We start from the raw sequence: 21,436 nt of genomic DNA, 5'->3' as shown, positions 1-21,436 counted from the left end.
CAAATTATGTTGATATTAAATTAGGTGTAGTTGGAGGGCAATCACACAAAAACCAGAGTTTTAAAAAAATAAAACTTCAGAGAAACTGAGCAAGTGTGACGGATATGCGAATGTTATCACCATTTAAGAGATATAAAAAATTATATCATCTCTTAAATGGTGATAACATTCATGAAAAAGTTACATACTTTGGACGATTTCTAACGATTTTAACCATTTTCATTCGTTTTACTATTTTCTTACCGGAAAATTCTGAAAAGCTTTATTAACGCTATTGCAGTAAAAATCACAATACCGAAACAAACACTTAAACTTCTTTAATTCGATGGGAACCTACCGTTTATACTTAAGTGTAAACCGCACTTTTTTACCCAAATAATGTGGTAAAAGTTATGATTGCGGTTAATGCTAGAGCCAGAAAATTAAAATGCTCATAAAATATTAATTTTAACGTTAAATTATTTTAAAATTTTTATGAAATATTTTTTTAAAATTTATTAAAATATTAATTTTTACCTGGGGTTAATACATGAGTATATACGGTAAGTTAATAACAAAATAAATTTAAAAACGCTTTCTTTCTATTAAACTCGAACATAATTTTTTCTTAAAGAAAAATATAAAATAAAGAATAATATAAATAAGAATCCAAAAGAAAATAAGAAAACAATTTAAAATAAAGTAATATCTGATTTCTTTACTGTAATATAAAACCAAAACAAAACCAATTTCTTTTGATGCTTACGACAAGAAATACTTTGCATGAAATTGCTTTATTTTAAGTATTTATAAATAGTAAACTTTTTCATAATTTCGCATGGCTCCGTGGCGCAATGGTAGCGCGTCTGACTCCAGATCAGAAGGTTGCGTGTTCAATTCACGTCGGGGTCAAATTCCTTTTACCTCTCATGTATATTCAAATTTTTTATTTGAGAAAAACTTTTAGGTTCTTTTTAAAAATTTCCAAGAAATTATGCGTGACCATGTAAACAGAAGCTTGCATCATTCTTTTAGTTCTATGGTACTCTTTATGTATGAACCGCTGTAGATAGTTTTACTCCTACCTCATCCATACATTAGATATTACTGATATACTGTGGTGTGACCTAACAAAGTCCTATGCCTTAAGAAAGTCTTAATTTAAGAAATGACAAATTTCGCATTTATAAAATAAACATTTGGGGAAAATAACTTAGTTACTTGAACTAGATACCTAGTTAGTTAAAATAACTAAATTTTTATCTCTAAATGTTTATTTTTTATGTCCGAAATTTGTCATTTATTAAATTAGGACTTTCTTAAAGCATAGGCAATATAGCAAAATGAGCAATAAAGACAATATTTTTTTACGCCAAACGTAATTTTAAAAGTAATTTTAAATTTTAAGTTAAGTTAAAGGTTAAGTTAAAGATTTATAAAATCCTTATTAAAAAATATGACTTTAAAGATAATCTTATAAGAACTTAACATTTGCAAACATATTTAACCCTTTCATGCACCAATTATTTTTCCATAACTATCATAACCCATAAAAAATTATCTACAAAATGACAGCGGTACTATGAAATGTTAAAGTAGACTATTTCTACAGCCTTTTTCAACTCTCCTTTATAAATAATATTGTTTTCAATCGGTTAGAATGCACCATTTTAATTGGGGAAACTAAGTTTAATTTGTTGTTATACAGTATTGTGAAAAAATTAAGAACCACTAAATAAAAAAAAATATTTTTTTCAAATAAAATTAATTTTTATTCTAAAGATAATAAAAAGTTCTTTTTTTTTTTCAAACATATTAAATAGAACATGAGAAAAAAGATTTTTTTTTTTTTGAAAATGAATTAATAGAACCTATAAAAATAAAGATTAAATATTATGTGTTAATTTTTTTTTACATTTTTTTTGTGAAAAATTTAAGAACCACAAAGAATTTTTTGTGCTAAATGCGGCGGAAACATCTTTTTTAATTTATTTTTACCTTTTTTGTTTAAATATTCTATTAATGATCTGAGTCCAGTGGCGTACCTAGGGTAAATAGCGCCTGGGGCAAACACCGATCTCGCGCCCCTCCTCCCCCACATAAAGTGCTTAATTACAATTTTTTAATAAATGATGACACAAACTTTTAATAAAACTTTATTATTCATTATAAATAAACAATTTGTTTATGTAACATATATTACAAATTTATTTTTCTAGCTTTAAATGCTGCAAATTTCTTAATAACATTGTCTCTTTTGCACCCCTTTCAGGTTGGCGCCCATGGCACGTGTCCTGCCTGCCCTACCCTAGATACGCCACTGTCTGAGTCATTACCAAAAAACCAATAAAAGTATTTAATTTCAAACAAAAAAAAAAATTCTTTTCTTTTGAAATAATGAGTAGAAAAGCTATCAGCTATGAAGATCGTGTAAAAGTGGTGCATTTTCACCAGGAAGGTAAATCTACTCGTGAAATTGGAAAAATAATAAAGCGATCACATAGTTCGGTGCTAACAATCATCAAAAGATTCAAAGAGACGAAATCTTAAGTTGATCGCCATAGTTCTGTAAGACCACGTTTGACGACACCCAATGATGATCGCCATTTAATCAGGTTGGCGAAGAAAAATCGAACCATGCCGTCGCATGAATTAAGAAGGGAATAGAAGCTTTCAAATGGACGTCATGCAACGGCATCACTTGTGCGTAGGAAACTGTTAGCTAACAATATGTTATGGAAAAAAGCTGTTCTAAAACCGCGACTTACCAAACAACATATAAAAAAGCGAAAAGAATTTTGCCAAAGCGTCAAAGAATGGTCTAAACAAAAATGGAGGACAGTAATTTCAGTGATGAGATGAATATCGAGGTTGATAACCGAAAAAACCGAATTATGATTCGCAGGCAGCCTTCAGAAAAATATAATCTCGATTGTATCGTTCAAAGAACAAAACAAGCGAGCGGATCGGTTGGAATATGGTGCTGCATGACATATTATGGTTTCGGTATGTTTAAATTATTTGATGGTCGACTCAACTCTACTTATTACGTCAATATTTTAAATAACAACTCGTTACCGTCAATTGTTGCACTTGAGCAAAGCGTTCCGTTCATTTTTCAGCAAGACAATGCACCATGTCACAGGGTTAAAATTATCTCTGAATGATTCGAAAGCAAAAATATTGAGTGTCTAACTTGGCCACCAAATAGCCCAGATCTAAATTGCATTGAAAATCTTTGGAGTTGGCTTGATAAAGAGATTGCCAAGAAAGCACCAAGGAGCCTTGAGGAGTTTGGCAATATATTTAACCAGCATTACTTGGAAATGTTCCCAAACATATTTTAGAGAATTTAATAGACTCAATGCCAAATCGTATAAATGAGTGCTTAAAAATTCATGGTAGAATTACGCGGTATTAGGTAAAAATTATCGTTTTTTATTCTGTGGTTCTTAACTTTTTCACAATTTTTTTTAAATAAAAATTACCTATAAAACTTTAAATACATTTTTTATATTTGTTTAAAAGTTTTTATATTTATTATTATTTTTTATTTGTTTGTCTATTTTCTAAAATTTATTATTATTATTTTTTTACCAGAAAAATATATTCGGTTAAGTAAAAATTTAAAAATAAAAATAAATTATAATTTGTTTTTTTGGTGATTGTTAACTATTTCACAATACTGTAGAACAACCCAGCGCATGAAAGGGTTAACGTAACAATACGATAAATGAAAATTCCTTAATTAGGAGCGCCGCACTGCCCTTGATTTACAATCTTATATTGTATTGTGTCTTATGTTTATAGATTGTGATATAAATGTTATAGCATGTTTATATTTTGATATCTGGCGCCCACCCCACACGGTGCCTCCTGGATAAGTAATATTATCTCTCTTAATGTAATAGTATTTTTAAAAGAATCATTTTAATTAAAGATTTTTTAAAAAAATCAGCTTAATCTATAAATTTTCAGCTGATGAAAATTTCATATAAGTGTAAAAAGTTTAAAATCTATTACACTTAATAAACCTAGGAATCTATTTCTGATCTGGAAAACGAGTTAATCGTTTGAAATTTAACGAGTTCTAGGTTTTGATCTAAATATAATCTTAAACATGTTACAATTAAAAGCCAGCATTATCCAAATTAAACTATCCAAACACGCTTATGTGGGATAATTTGTAAGCGAATAAAACATGTAGAAGATTACAATTACTCGGAAACAAAATGAGAAATGTAAAAAAAGACATGATAACATGTTAAATTGTTAAAAATTTATTTTCCAAAATAAATTTACATTCAACTTTGTATTGTTATTAAACTTGTGCCCATTTAAATATACCTCTCCTAGATTGTCGGTTGTTTGCCTTCTCAAATAGACACCAGGGATCGGGCTTACCTATCAAATATACTTTTAACATAAGTGATGGAATCTTTTTCTTTAATTACTCCTAACCATTAGAGCTTAAGTTGTCGTACCTAAAACTCAAAAAAAAAAAAAAGAAAAAAAAAAAGAAAAAAAAAAAGAAAAAAAAGAAGAAAGTTTTCATTCTTATCATAAGTAGATAATTTTAATAAATTATACTAGATAATTATAATAAATTATACTAGATAATTATAATAAATTATACTAGATAATTATAATAAATTGACAGATGAAACAAACAAAAAAGACAATAATATTTGAGTTTAAAAAAATACTTGTAACCTGAAATGTAATCAGGCAATCTAAAGTGAAATATAAGAAAAATAATATTAGAAAATTGTTTGTAACTTTTTTATATTTATAATTTATATTTATTAATTATAACTTTTACTTAATAGTTAGAGTGATGATACAACTAGAATTTAATCTACAGCAACAATTTTTTTTGAAAAAATTAAATTATCATAATAAATCTAACTTAAAAAAACTCTAGATTAAACTCTAATACAAAACTGAGTAAACTCTAGTCTAGTTCTATCTTTACTACTTGTAACTCTAGTTCTAACTCTAACTTATAACTACTACTTGTAACTCTACTTGTTGTATCTCTATTACTTATAACTCTGATCTAAAACTGAATCAATCATAGACACTTAAAATTAGTTTTTGTTTAAAATAAGTTTTCGTGAAGAAAATATTTTTATGTATGTATTTAACAAAAAGATTTCAAGTCATTATGCTCACAAAACAAAAATTATTAAATCAAATATCTAACTTTTATTAAGGTTTTCAAAAAATTATTATTACACAAAGTTTCTAAAATTACTAATTCACTTACTAAAACAAAATAAATAACTGAAAACTGCTATTATCACATGATTAGGTCAGCATATTTTAAATATGCACTTAAATATTTTTACTACTTTTGACTTGTAAATTAGAAATTTAAGTAACTTTGAATATTTACCTAACGGAACAAGGCTACTTATTTAACGATAGATTTCACGAACCTAATGGCAATGATATATTATATATACTAGATGTCTAACTTGCGGGATTTTATTGGACGAAAAGTGAAGCTGCTTTTTTTGTTTACAAATTGAATCCGCCATTTGTAATAAGGGCAAAAACTATATCCGCCATTTGTAATAAGGGCAAAAACTATATCTGACGTGCGAAATAAAAGTTAAAAATGCACGTTTTTGCCCGAATTAGAAATGGCTCCCACGGCTTCACTTTTCGGATCGAAGTTAGACATCTAGTTGCTTACCAGTTCAACGTTGATTATTTCTTGGTTTATTTTTTGGATTAGCAGTAAATGTTATGCACTAGATAGCCGGTATTGTGTAAATGAATACCGAGAGGAATGGTTTCGAATAGTGAATACAGGCACTAGATGATCGGTACCGAATCTTGGTTTTCATCTGGTATCGATACGATACCTTTACCTTGTAGTATTGAAATTGAGATCACGTGATACTGGTATCGAAGGTATAGGCACTGATGGTTTCATTTGGTATCGCCACTCGGTTCATTACAATATATTTTATATTTATAAACAAAAAGTACTTTGATACAATAAATTTACATAATAATTTAAAGTTATGTAATTAACTCACGTAGTATAATTGAAGTTCTTAAGGATCGTGTGATATCGCATGATGTCATACTTATCATTTAATGTCTCATATGGTATTGCATTTTTAACTTAAATAATTGCGTGGTATCGTCTTTGCATATTAATTTCTCATATCGTCAGCTCGGAATACAAGTGTCGTATACGACACTGTGTTTAAATTGAGAATTTTGCATTTAAAGTTTAAAGTACAAAATCTCTTTATGTAAATTTAATTACAAGTTGAAATTTAACAAAGTTGACTAAAATCAATATAAGTTTTTGTTTAAATTGTCAAAAAAACAAACAAAAAAAAACTTCCCCAGTAACTTTGAGTACGATTTTTCAAATACGACAAATGTATTTCGAAATCAGAACATTTTGTCGGAATACAATTGTCATAGATGCAATTAATTTGATAGTAGGTGAATTAAAGTTAAATTACTTATGTTGTAACTAACAATGACTTATAGCATTAATATAATTTTAGTTTGACTGTCTCTCGCATTTTTTTTCTTTAATTCATTCCCGGTAACCAATTTATCGGCATTATATACAGAAATATACAGTTTTCAATCTTCAAGCTTCTTATATAAAAATTAATAAGCTTCTTATACAAATATACTTATTGACAAAATGAGTATGATGTAAGGTTTCACTTACTCAATTTATAAATAACTAAATATTCACAATTTTTTCTTTTTTTACATTAAGCAATTTTTATTACCATTATTTATTTTTGAATAATTAAAAATAAAATAACTAATTTATGGCACATATCTTTTAATTTGTCTGTGAAAAATGATATAAAAAAGTTAAACCTTAAATATAAAAAACAAACATTTTTCATTATTGTACCTTTTTTTTATAATAAAGAAATAAATATATAGAATGTTTATTAAAACATTTTACAAAGTGATATATTTAATTGTTCAGGCTTTGTGACTTAAAAAGAGTATTATTAAATTCAAGATCATCGGCAACAAAATGTTTGACTCAAGGTCATTAATTTTTTTATCTGAGAGCAAAAAACGTGTTGAATCATTTTTTAATGGAGGAAATTCTTTCAGAACTTTAACTTTCTGCTTATTTTTTCTCTGAGGGGTACCTTTTACCAATCTTTCTTCAATTAACTGACCAAAGAACGATTTTTTGAATTTAATATGAAAAGGTAGATGTTTTTCATGACACATTAGTTTTACCTTTGCAAAAGGCGCTTTATGGAAATATAAAGACTTTGAAGCAAGTTTGAAGTTTTTGAAGTCATCTTTGTACATTTATATGACTTTCAATTCTACTGCAGAAGTTTTTTCAATAGATGACAGTAACTTGAATAAGGTAGGAGGGCTGTAAATCTATTGTATTGGAAACTATTTATCAAACTGCTTTTTAAAAATAGAAAAATTATTGTTATTAAAACAGTAACTTAGAGTATTATAAAAAAAACAATGCATAAATACAGTTGATGTAAAAATAAATAAAAGGTAATAATGAAAGAAATTTCAAGAGCTTATTTAGAATGTAAAAATAATGATCTCTTTAAAATTATTTGAACACAAGACGTATTGTAATGAAATCTTTGTACACAAGTATTATATATTTGCTTTTCATTGCTAGGAGAAATTATAGCAGAAAAAGATGAATAAGTAGGACCTTCCGCTACATATCCAGGAGTTTCTTCCTCCATTTGCTGGTTTAGCTCCAATACTATTGGTATCGGATTATCAGCATCAGAAGCCTTAAAATACTCCAAATTTGTTATGAAATATTCCATATTTGTTACTTATCTTTACAAACAAACGATATATTTATAAATACTATTTAGTTCTTTTAATTACGAGTAATAATTTTTATTTACTGAACATTTCGATTCAATTCAAAGAAAAAAAAAACAAATGGGATGTATCACTTTTTATTTACAAAAAACACATGTTAAAAGTAAACAAATGAACGGAATATACGTAGTTAAATCTAAAGTCACGTGAGCAAATAGAAGGCTACTATTGGTCTACGCTAACTACAACAAATGTACCTCGAGCGTCTCGTATAAAAAGTTCATTTACGACAAATGATCTACTGAACTATATTGGAAAAAAATTTAATCGAGCTATCGGATAATTTTTTTAAAAATAAGTCCAGAAAAAATAGATTGTTCGCATATATAAGTCATTTTTTTCAAAAATGTCGAATACGACACTTGTATTCCGAGCTGACGATATATTTTTAAAAAGCGCAAAATCTTTCCATAGAAACGTACACCATGTGAAACACATTGGAGCTTATTTAATGTTTGCAGAATCTAGACCAGAATTTTTGAAGTTTTCAGTAAGACATTTTATGCTTCTTAAAACTTAGTGACTTCTATTATATTTCTTTAGCATGTTTAACTCTGATGGAAAGTACATATATAATTTAGTTTGTTAGCAATGTGGATCATACAAACAGCATAAATGGTTTTCCACAGTAGAGATTACGCTTTCCATAATTCCTTAACTGTAGAGCTCAAGTTTTAAAACGCCAATAAAAATTTTAGAAAAGCAAAGCAAACTTGCTTAAAATGGCTAAAACTTAAATGAACTATTTACATTTACGATAGATTGTGTTGCGCCAATCAAATCGCGTTAAACGTATCGTGTTTAGATTGGTTAGTATTACATAAAATATTATTTTTCCCTTGGGAATAGGTATAAATACCATGGTTCTCTGAATATCCTTTCTTTTCAGTAACCTCTCAAACGAGCAACTCTTCTACTACTAGCTGTGATTTACAATCTCTTCTTTGTGTATATTGTATATTAATATTTAAAATAAATAATTGAACTCGTTTTACAAGTCCATTCTTACGTAAAACAACATGGAGCCCACGGAGAATACGGAAAGAATATGAAGTCCCGAAGAATATTTCAAAACCTGAAGTCCACGGTAGAGACTAAAAGACAAAATTAAATGAGCGATATATATAAAGAAAGAGTTGTGATCAATTAATCAGCAAAGTGAATTCATTATTTGTTAATGAGAATTTCCTTTAAAGATAAACGTTAGGATTTATTTCAAACTAAATTTCAACTTTTGGATTGTTTGTCGATCGTTAACTACTAATTATTATTCCTTATTATAGTTAGGTGATAATTGCATTTTATTATTGTTTTGAAGTATTTATTTCATGATTATCAACTAAAGAAATTTATTTAAGTTGCTAAAACAATTTAGTTAAGAATATAATACAAAATTATTTAAGATATTATAAAGAATTAAGGTTCATAAGATTCATTTATTGTGTATAATTGTACACAAAGTTATTTAAGTTAATATATAAAGTCGAGGTCAAAGGTTATATTATTATTTATTATTATTTTTGCAACGAGGGTTCAATTTGACTGGACATTTTGTTGATACGAGGTTTTATTGATTCATTCATCGAGGTCTCAATTTGAAAAGGCCATAAAGTTGTATTTAAAGCCATATACCATTTATATATATAATTTATTACTTTTCTTAATCTTATTATGTCTAATCTTGCTAATAAACGTAGAACACGAACGGTGGCCGTCAATTCGGTCAGACGTATTTTCGATCAAGCTAACAATCTTATGGTTGGTGGTTTGCACGGAGGTTGCTTGAATGAGTTGATGAGTCTGAAAAATACAGCCATCGATAAATATTTGAAAATTACACAGTTTGATTGCGATATTTCATCTTTGATGAAGGTGGATGAGTAGTTAGAACAAGAAGAAATTACGAGAACAGAGTTTACCATTTTTTATAAGCGATCTCTTTTAGGTATAGAAGATTTTATTAATAAAAATGATGTAGATAATATAAGTTCGAATAAGTTTACAAGCAAGACAGTTAAGCTTCCCGCTCTTAAATGAGAGATCTTTGACGGTAAACAAGAAAATTGGCAAATTTTTTATGAAAATTTTGATTGCTCTACAAATACGAATATGGAATGTCTGATATACAAAAAATGACTTATCTAAGAAATTTAGTTAAAGGTTAACAAGATAATTACAAGATTAACCTTATCTAATGAAAACTACTCAGTTGCTTTGAATATGTTAAAAAATAGATTTTCCAATTAGCAATTATTAATTTCAATTTATATGAAAAAATTGTTATCACTAGAAAAAATTAAGGATGTTAGAAATATAAGCGAATTAAGGAACATGTTCCATACAATAGAAATACAAATTCGGAGTTTGGAAAATCTATTAGTAGATAAAAGTATGAATGGATCAATTTTAATTCCTATCTTATTAGAAAAAATCCCAGAGGAATTAAATTTAATTATAAATAGAGAATTAAACGGAAGTCAAGCTTAGAATGTAATCAACGTTTTAGAAATATTAAAAATGAAATAAGTGCCAGAGAAAATACACGTAGTAATTAATGAAAATTTTAGAAATCCTATAACTGCAAATAATTTATACGCTAACGGGACAGATAATTGGTTTAGTAACAAGTTTAACCAGAATTTAAGGCAAAAAAATTTCCGAAATTAAAATTTTTCTACAAATTTAACTACTGTTTAAATAATCATAAACCTCATTATTGTAATTTGATGACTGGTATTTTAGCTATGAAAAATATTCTAATCGAAAAAAGATGTTGCTTTCGTTGGCTACGCGAAAGCCACTCGAGTAAAAATTATAGATCAAATTTTCCATGTTTTAAGTGAGACAAGCCTCACCATATATCTATTTGCGATAGTTTTAAAGAGAATAATAAATTTGATAACTCTAAAACAGGACATTTAACAGCTGTGAAATCTGGTGCGGTGGAGTTTTCCCGCCACGGCACTCCTCCGTGCCTCATTGCAAATCCCTCTTGTTGTATTACATAGTTTTTAGTTGAAATAAAGAGTATTAGCTGGAAAGACGTGTCTATAAAAGTTAATTAAAAGTCTTTTCCCTTTCTTAAAATAGTCTATATTTTAAATTGGCGCCCGATGAGTAGAAAGTTGTTGCTTTATTGAGTTAGTTTAGTTCCTGTTTACATCGAGTTTGTTTAAACATCAACAAAGTTTGTTTTGGCATAAGTTATATTTTCAGAGATTGTTTTGACATTCATACTCATTTATTATGGCAGCCTTAAATAGGAAAATATCGCGAAGAGCGGGTCTACAAAACGACATAAACGAAATTAATGAGGAAATTGAAACAAACTTGTTAAATAATGGTGATAATAATTTAGTCATTCTAAGAGGATTGAGGAACTCATTAAGTAGCAGTTTAATAGAGCTTAGAGAAGTCGAGGAAGAAATTATTAATTTAAAGGAGCCAGACGACATTGCCGAATTCGTCATTCAGTCCAAAAGATTTGTACGTCATTCTAATCAACTTCTTGCACAAATTGATTACAAAATAAATTTTCAAAAAGTGTCACCCAATTCTCAATCTGTCAGTTCATTTAATTGTAAATTGCCTAAATTAGAAATACAAACCTTTGATGGAAACCCTCTAAAATGGTATTCATTTTGGGACCAATTTAATGCCACCATTAATCAAAATGATTCCTTAAGTGAAATAGATAAATTTTCATATTTAAAAAAATATTTGCTTCATGCTCCTCTATCAGCCATATCAGGTTTAACATTATCAAATGAAAACTATAAAGAAGCAATTGATATTTTAAAGCAACGATATGCAGACCCTCAAGTGCAAATTACTGCACACATGGAAACCTTGTTAAAAGTTCGTCCTGTGACATCAATGGATAATCTTGAACAATTGAGGAATCTTTATAACAAGATTGAAATCTGTATCAGAAATCTAAATTCATTAAAAATGGACATCACTTCATATGGTTGTCTATTTATACCTATTCTTAATGAAAGAATACCTGAAGAGTTAAAAATCCTTATTTCAAGAAGGTTTGGTAATAATATTTGGTCGTTAGAAAAAATGTTGGAATTTTTTAATGAAGAACTTTTAGTCAAAGAAAGATGTCAAAGTCTTCATGGACAGAAAGAACAGAAACGAAATAATATGAATGGAAACATTCAATTTACTACACAAAATTTACATGCCCAAGGAGGTCAAGATTATAATAAGTGTTTGTATTGTCAAGGTAACCATTCCTCTACTAAATGTCGTGTAGTCACCAATATTGAAGCTCGTGTAGCCACTCTAAGAAAGTTAGCAAGGTGTTTTGTTTGTCTACGAAGTGGTCATATAAGCAAAAATTGTAGTAGTAATTTTGTATGCAATAAATGTGGTAAACGCCATCATATCTCAATCTGTCAAAAGGACAGTGATCAAAGCAAATATAATAACCCAAAAAATCAAGAAGCAAAAGAAACTAATGCAACTCACACATGGTCAAACAACAGCAACACTGTACTTCTTCAGACTGCCACAACTCAAGTTTCAGATTGTCAAAATTCTCAATCAAAAAAAGTGTGTTTAATGTTTGACAGTGGAAGTCAGTTTTCTTACATAACTGAAGAGTTAAGAAATGCCTTAAAACTAAAAACTTTACGAAAAGAGAGGCTCATTATTAATACCTTTGGAAACTCAGTTGGTCAAGTAAAAGAGTTAGATGTAATTCAACTTTATGTGAAACACAAGATTAACAAAGGGTGGACATATTTAGAAGCATTATGTATCCCAGAGATTTGCACCCCTATTAAAAGGCAAAATATTGCAGAAGCTGTCAATAATTATAAACATTTAAAACATTTAGCACTAGCAGACAATAAATTTAATACCACAATGAGTATTGATATTTTAGTTGGAATTGACTTTTACTATTCCTTTATCACTGGTGAAGTAGTTCGTGGTTCTGATGGTCCAGTTGCCATTAAATCATCATTAGGCTGGATTTTGGCAGGCCAAAGCAAGTTATCAATTCCAATTGACTCAAATAAACATTTTAACAGTCATTCCATGAAGTGTAGTGTTCTTCCTTTACGTAGTAATGTTGATAGTGAATTAAAAAACCAATTAGAAAAATTTTGGGAGCTTGAGTCCATTGGTGAGTTTCAGGACAGTGTTATGCATCAATTTGAAAAAGATATAAAATTTAATGGTAAAAGGTACGTCACAAAATTACCCTTCAAGTCAGACCATGTAATGCTGCCTGATAATTTTAACATTGCAAAGAAACGTTTAGAAAACCTATATAAAAGGTTAAAATCGAATGAAAAGTTGTTAAATGACTATAATAAGATATTCACACAATATGAGAAAGATGGTATAATAGAAAGGGTTACAGGTGATGAAATTATAAAACCACCTGGATCAGTATGTTATCTTCCACATCATCCTGTTGTTAGAGAAGAAAAAGAAACCACAAAAGTGCGTGCTGTTTTTGACGCTTCATGTGCTGTAAATTTTCCTGCATTAAATGATATTTTATACCCTGGTCCAAACTTACTTTCAAAGATATTTGACATTCTTATTAGATTTCGTTTGAATGTTTTTGGTGTTACGTCTGATATCAAGCAAGCCTTTTTGAATATAGAAATTGTTCCTGAACATAGAGATTTTGTTCGTTTACTTTGGTTCAGTAATTTAAGTCATGATGGTCAATTAGTTATTTATCGATTTACTCGTGTTGTGTTTGGTCTTACTTCAAGTCCATTTATTTTAAATGGAACAATACAGCATCATCTCAATAAGTTTTTGTGTTCTAACCCCAAATTTGTTAAAAAGATCTTATCTGATTGTTATGTGGATGACTTAGTTTGTGGGTGTGACAGTTTAAGTGATGGTATACAGTTTTATCATACAGCAAAAGATATTATGCTAAAAGGAGGTTTAGAACTTAGGAAATGGACAACAAATAATTTAGAATTACAAAGCCACATTAATAACATTGAAGGAATCAACATTGATAATGATGAATACAGTAAATATGATAAAGTCAATATAAATACTCCATTGAATAATAAAATGATTTTGGGAAATGATTGGGACATTAAAAATGACCAGTTTGTGTTTAAGTTTCAGTCACTTTTAGAAAAAGAGAAGTTGTTACCCAAGACGAAAAGAAACATTTTACGTTTAGCTGCATCAATCTACGATCCTCTTGGGCTCATATCACCTATCACTACTCGTGTTAAGACTATATTTCAAATACTTTGTAAGGATAAATCGGAATGGGATGAGGAGATTCCTGATAGCGTCAAGTTTCTATGGGAGTCCTTTGTATTACAGCTTTCAAAAATTCAGCATATATGCTTTCCACGATACGCTATAAGAGAAATTAAAGAAGATATTATATCAATAGAGTTACATGCCTTTTCAGACAGTTCAACCCAAGCATACGCTTCTGTTATTTATATTCGTGCTATATCAAGAGCCTCAATAAAAACCTGCTTACTAACCTCAAAGACTAAAGTTGCACCACTTAAAACCTTGTCCATCCCGCGATTAGAACTGTTAGGTTGTCATTTGTCATCCAAACTCATGAAACAGGTCAGACATTCCATTGGCGATAAGGTTATTGTATCAAAAATTGTAGCATGGTCAGATTCTTTAGTTGCATTACATTGGATAAAAGGTAGATCATGTTGTTGGAAACCATGGGTAGAAAATAGAGTAGTAAAAATTAGGGAGATAATTGGTTGTGATAGTTGGCACTTTGTTCAGGGTGAAATTAATCCAGCTGACATTCCTACTCGTCCTGATGATTTGTCTCATTGTAAAAGCAGTAGATGGGTGGAAGGCCCAGAGTTTCTTAGGGAGGAAAGTGTCATTTTTCCAATGTTTGAGTTTGATAAGAATCATTTAATAGGAGAGGCTGATAAAGAATGTAGTAAGCATGGTAAAATAGTTGATTCAGAGGTAGTTAGCAATTTGTCTTCATGTACTTTGTTTTGTGGGGAAGTTGTCCTCAAAAACATAATTGATATAAACAGGTATAGCTCTCTACAACATTTAGTTAGAGTCACCGCATATGTTTTACGTTTTGCAAAAAAATTGTTAAAGAACATTAGAAATATTAATGACAATAGCTTAACATGTGATACACTGACAGTTGATGAGTACAATTATGGTTTACATCTATGGGTTAAAGAACATCAAAATGAGATTTGTAAGGATGAAAAATTTAATAAAGTAAGAACTGCATTTAATTTGTTTGAGGACCAATATGGTTTATTGCGACTAAAAGGACGTTATTGTAACAGTGAAGTTTTAAATTTTGATCAAAAGCACCCTATCCTTTTGCTGAAAAGCAGTTATTTGTGTTATCTTGTAATTCAAGAGGCCCACAAAAAGGTATTCCATCAAGGCGTCGAAAGCACCCTTAATGAAGTACGAAAATTATTTTGGATCACCCAAGGTAGGAAGACTGTTAAATCAGTGTTACACAAATGCTTCATCTGTAAATTCTTCCAAGGATGAACAATAAAAAAAAGGGGTGAACCTGATCTTCCAGAATTCCGAATACAATCAACCAGGAGCTTTAAATATACTGGACTTGATTATGCTGGTCCATTGTTTATAAAGGAAGACAATGAGAGAGCTAATGTGTTAAAGGTGTATGTATTATTATTGACTTGTGCAACAACTAGAGCAATTCATTTAGAGTTAACAAATGATCTTCAGACACCTTCATTTTTAAGAGCTTTGAGAAGATTCATATCCAGAAGAGGAAGTCCTGAACTTTTAATAAGCGATAATGCAAAAACCTTCAAAGCAAAACCTGTGCATGAATTTATGTTAAATAGAGGCATCCAACAACAATTTATTCTTTCTGCTTCACCCTGGTGGGGTGGGTTTTATGAGCGATTAGTACGTTCTGTAAAACTTTGTCTCAAGAAAACCTTATGCAAAGAAATAGTTTCATATGATGAGTTGTCGTCAGTTTTATGTGAAGTTGAGTATTCGATTAATCAACGACCGTTAGTTTATGTTAGTGATGAGGACTTGTGTGAATCGTTAACTCCATTCCATTTAATGTTTGGTGCTAACATTTCTCGTAGAGAGTGTATCAGATAATGTACCGATCTGTTCATATCCACAAGACTGCTCCAATCGAACAAAATATATTAGAAAACTGTTTGAAAGTATTTGGAATAGATTTTACAATAGTTACCTGAACGAACTGAGACAACATAATTTGTACAGGAAAGAATACACTGCCTCAAACAACTGCCAATTATCCAAAGGTGACATTGTGTTAATCAAAGGTGAAAACAAAATTCCCCGTGGACAATGGAGGATTGGAAAAATTGAAAAGTTAATCACTGGTCGAGATGGAGTTGTACGAGGAGCAGAGTTAGCCGTTATTTCTAAGGAGAAAAGATGTACGAAAACTGTTAGGCCTTTACAGAAATTAATTCCTCTAGAAGTTAGTACAACACAAAATGTTGAAGAGTTAACACAAGAAAATGAAGCTGAAACTACCAAACAATTTGGAGCTACTCGTCCGAAGCGTAGAGCAGCACTTGTCGGAGAAGAAACTAGAAGAATCTTTGAACAACTTTATTAAAACGAAATTTTTTCTTACATAATAGTTTTTTGGTTATATTTGTATTGTTGACTACAAGGGCTGTAGTCAACGGGGGGAGTATGTGAAATCTGGTGCGGTGGAGTTTTCCCGCCACGGCACTCCTCCGTGCCTCATTGCAAATCCCTCTTGTTGTATTACATAGTTTTTAGTTGAAATAAAGAGTATTAGCTGGAAAGACGTGTCTATAAAAGTTAATTAAAAGTCTTTTCCCTTTCTTAAAATAGTCTATATTTTAAAACAGCTGTTGCAGATATTTTTTCTAAAATTAATCAACGTGTTTTACAGCTGACGAAACACAACAATTTGCATCCTCAAAAGGCATTTTACGGCACTTCAATATTGCAGCCGCTCCCTGGTGGAGATGATTCTTTGAATGTATGGTACGTTCAGTCAAGAGAATTCTCAGAAAAATATTGAAAACTGCAAGATTATCTTACGAAGAAGTACTCACAATTTTTGCAGAAATTGAAGTCGTTACGAATAATCGTCACTAAACGTTTTCGTTTGAAGAACCGGAAGACGAAATTATCGTGTTTGAATTGGTTAGTATTACATAAAAAATTATTTTCCCTTTGAGAATAGGTATAAATATCATGGTTATGGGAGTATCCTTTCTTCTTAGAGTCAAATAACAACGGGCTCGAGCAACTCTTCTACTACTTGCTGTGATCTACAATCTCTTCTTTGTGTTTAACTAAATTGTATATTAATATTTAAAATGAATAATTGAACTCGTTTTACAACTCCATTCTTACCTAAAACAACAGATTGGGTCTTCAAACATAATTCTATTTAAAAAAAGATGAAGATTTTATTTTCATTTGCTATGTTCAGAAACTTTTCTATCTTTCTCAAAATGACATTTCAAGTTATAAATTATTATAACTTGAAACGCTTTTTTATGTCCATATAACTGTTTTTAACAATTATTTACAAAAATTCTTAGTTTAGAGTTCCCAAAAATGGCTTCTATGCTTAGTTTTAGCTCCAATGTTTTAAGCAGCTGTACAGTTAAAAGGGATCGAGAATTGTTCTTGAATCAATGTCGTCCAAACCATGATAATGTAAGTCAATCATCTATTATAAAAATGCGAAAAATGAAGATTTATACGTTATATCTCCTACAACTTCCTGATCACCTGTTGTTCAAGAGATTTTAATAGGAGCTTAATAAAAGTATCATACTTTCTAATTTATCTTCCAATTCTATTTTTTGTCAGAAAATTATATATTTTCCTTAACTACACATTAATTTATTTTTTTTAGGCTTTCCGTTTACCTGAAATAGCTTTCTATTTTCATTAATACTCCACTACCGTTATTTGTGGAACGGCAAAACAATAATATGTTACATTTTCATTTTTTCGGTTAAAAATTTTTATCACATCAATAAAAATTTTATGTTAAATTATTTTCTGTTTAATACATTTCCAACATATATTGAACAAAAGAAAACTTAATTTGAATTTATAGGTATATTTATAGTCAAAGTATAATTTACAGTACAAACTTTACGTAATCTCAATTTAAGAAGGTAAATTTAGGTAAATTTTTAAGAAAACAATTCGTCATTTAAGTAAAAAAAGATGAATTAGTTAAAACAAACATTCTACTCATCGTCATCATCACCAACAGGGTCTTTGTCAGCACCATCGGGTTTGTCGTCAACGGAGTCATCTTCTGGGAGATTCACATTCTCTTCATTTTTTAATCGGTCAAAGAAAACTTGTAGTGCTTCTGGGCCAATAAGAATTGCATTATGCAGTAGCGGATTGTTTCTATCTATCCTGACGCAACGATCAGCAAACTGATTGAATCTTAAATAACTTCTTGTTGGATATAGAAACGTGCAGACATACACTTTAGGGTGGTCGAAGCCTTCTAGTAGCTTACCGCAAACGACTGGTAGCTGTATTCTTCCGGCTTTGAAATCTCTCAAATTTCTTTCTAAATTAATACCGTAATAAGGTTTAGCATTAATATAGCGATATTGAAAAGCATTGGCCCAATATTCACAATCAATTATGCTTAGAGTTATAGCCAAAGCCTGGTGCATGAAAGCTCCATCAATAATTTCCTGACGTTCGTTTAAAATTGGGGTCAAAACGTTATCAATTTCAATCAAGAAATTTTTATTCCTAACAGATATCCACTCTAAACTTCTGATGACATTTCTCTCAACAGCAACAGACCTTGGAAATCTAAAAATCTCAGTAATGTCTGCAACTTTATCATTATTATCCAGCAATTGAACATTTTCTTTGGATGGTGTCGCAGTTAGAAACAAGATATTTTTATTCCGGTAGTGAGTAATTATACGCTTCAAAGAATTAGCAGGATAGTTGTGTGCCCCATCTATAATTACAAAATCCACTTTCGGAAAGAATTTCGTATTGAGAGTTCCATCCTTTAGTGCGATAGATTTGGTGGAAAACTTCTGTGCATTAGCAATAATAAATTCCTGTCCTGCGTTTACTGCCAATTTGTTTTCATGAATAACAACAGCAGGCAAGTAATCATGCTTTTGGCTTTCATCAATAATACCTAAGCGTTCATATATGGATTTCCGCTCCTTTGTCCCAGCGGCATCCTCCATTAATTGACGACTAATCACCTTTGAAGGTGTAATCAAAAGAGCCTTCAAAGGTGATTAGTCGTTTTTCTTGACCCCCATAAAGTATGGTTCCTTTTTCTTGACCCCCATAAAGTATGGAAAAAGTAACGCAACTAAAGATTTTCCAGTTCCTGTTGGCATTACTACTAGAGCATGCCCGGTTTTTTCTGTCTAAAACTCTTTAATCTTATTCAAAGCCTTAAGTTGGTGCTCCATGATTTGTGTCTCTGGATTTTCATTACTATTTTCCAACTTATTGATGGTGTAATTCATGTGTGTTTCAAATTTCGAATGATGTTTAGGAAGTTTAGCTAAAGATAGAAAGTAAAGAGTTTTAATTGCTACTTAAACATTAACTAATACCGAATATTCTCTCTTAAAAATCTCGACACTAAAAAAGATATTAGTACCACGCTATCGCTAAATGATTGAATAGGTAAAGACTTATTGTTCGCTTTAAGTGTGTTATCAGTCGTATTTGATTGATAACACATGCTAATGTCATTACCTCCTTTATTATTATGCTAATGTCATTACCTCCTTTATCATTGTTATTATAATTATATTCATGATTGGACATTTACGAAATGTCCAATCATGAATATAATTATAATAACAATGATAAGTTTTGTCAAAAGTGTTTCAATCTTAAATGAATAAACAAAACGAAAAGAATTTTAAAAACAAGAAAAAGGTTATAAAGCAAAATACAATTAACAAATCTCTCTGACAAGCGCCATCTAAAGACTGTTCTTTATCTTTGTGAAAAGCTGTTGAGGAAGTTATGATTAAAAATGAAGAATCTCTATACAAAAATATTTCCTAAATTTCCGAAATAAACCGTATTTTAAAACTCATGATAACTTTTTAAAAATATTGATAATCGAGGTTCAAGTGAAATTTTATGTTACATACTTTTGATTGAGTCTGTGTAAGACAAATTTTCCCCTTATATCTCAAAGTTTCCTTAATCAGGGTCAGCTGACGAGAGTCTAGTCCGAAGTGTACTAGCTCTTGAAACAGAACTGCTCTCATTAACACCATGTGTTCCTCTATGTTAATAATTATCTTTTAATGTTGTATGAAATTCCCAAAAACACAACTTTGAACATCTAATATAACAGCTAGTAGGAAAATTTTTACTCCGTGTAAGATTTATTTCTGCATGACAACCTGGTTCTTCAGTATTCGGTATGGTTTCATGACTTGTTACATGACATGTATCATTTGTGATTCTTTTCAAAAAAACAAATTTTAGTCACATCTTGTAAAGGTCTAAGAATATTATTATCAGAAATTTTGTAAAGCAACTCGTGATTTAAAACATTGGCGTAGGCCTTAAAAACTTCACTTATTGCCTCATTGTACGTCAATTCATTTATATTTTTTTTTTAGTTATATAGCTTAAAGTATCTGTCTTATACTTTCCTGCTACTACATTTAAAAGATTTGAAACAATATTTTTTAAGTTCTTATCCTCATTAGAATCTCTTATTTCATGCACTGTATAGAAGTTTCTCTTTAAGCTTTCTTTTAAATCAACATTTAAGACTAAATAAAGAGCAATTGTTTCTTTTATCGCGGCTGTAAGTGAGTGGTTGTCAATACAGCCAAGTTCATTAATTTTTTTTTGTATCCATGAGTTTCTGTCATTTACAAAATTCTTTTTTTAGTTAAATGACAATAACCATCTGCCTTCTACAGTCAAACTGCTGCACAAGGTGTATATACGGCAAATAAACTAGCTACTGCATCTAGATGTCTCTTCTTTTCGTATTGAAAATTTCTCCAATTGTCAACGTAGATTCCACCATAGTTATTTTCAGCCTGAATCATTCTAAAAAAAGATTACAGTAAGCTTATCAGTTCTATACATACATACATATATACATACATACATACATACATACATACATACATACATACATACATACATACATACATACATACATACATACATACATACATACATACATACATACATACATACATACATACATACATACATACATACATACATACATACATACATACATACATATATATATATATATATATATATATATATATATATATATATATATATATATATATATATATATATATACACACACACACACACAGTGGCGACAAAATAAATAGCACAGATTGATGTTCAATAAGTAATGATATATTTTCCAGAGATCTGAGTTTTTGAGATATAAACTTTTTCAGCCTAAAAAAGTATTAATTTTAGAAGATAACACTACTGAGTAAGAAAAGAAAGTAAATTAGTTAAAAAAAAAGTAAAATTATATAAATGATTTAGAAGTACAGAATAAGGGGGCAATTTAAAT

At 29.7% G+C, this 21,436-nt stretch overlaps 1 protein-coding gene, 1 long non-coding RNA gene and 1 other non-coding gene across 3 annotated transcripts in view; 2 read left to right on the top strand and 1 right to left on the bottom strand.

Moving 5' to 3' along the window:
* Positions 1-819: 819 nt before the first annotated feature.
* On the top strand, positions 820-891 carry Trnaw-cca (transfer RNA tryptophan (anticodon CCA)). The gene has a single exon. It is a non-coding gene; the product is annotated as a tRNA-Trp (tRNA).
* Positions 892-11,106: 10,215 nt separating this feature from the next.
* LOC149893711 (uncharacterized) lies at positions 11,107-16,465 on the top strand. The gene is made up of 3 exons (XM_090073501.1): positions 11,107-15,249; positions 15,481-15,959; positions 16,054-16,465. The coding sequence occupies exons 1-3, from the start codon at positions 11,107-11,109 to the stop codon at positions 16,463-16,465; spliced, it is 5,034 nt and encodes a 1,677-aa protein (XP_089929627.1).
* Positions 16,466-20,128: 3,663 nt separating this feature from the next.
* Positions 20,129-21,436, bottom strand: part of LOC149893710 (uncharacterized) — a 5,795-nt gene continuing 4,487 nt past the window's right edge. Inside the window, exon 3 of the long non-coding RNA XR_016447599.1 lies at positions 20,129-20,937. This is a non-coding gene — a long non-coding RNA (uncharacterized LOC149893710). The remainder of the gene's footprint in view (positions 20,938-21,436) is intronic.

Source organism: Hydra viridissima, unplaced genomic scaffold (assembly GCF_058129835.1).
Source record: "Hydra viridissima isolate aposymbiotic clone 2 unplaced genomic scaffold, HvirCarnegie_v1 scaffold_1, whole genome shotgun sequence".
Taxonomy (NCBI): Eukaryota; Metazoa; Cnidaria; class Hydrozoa; order Anthoathecata; family Hydridae; genus Hydra; species Hydra viridissima.
Note: the sequence above shows the minus strand (reverse complement) of the source record. Positions and strands in the feature narration are given on the sequence as shown.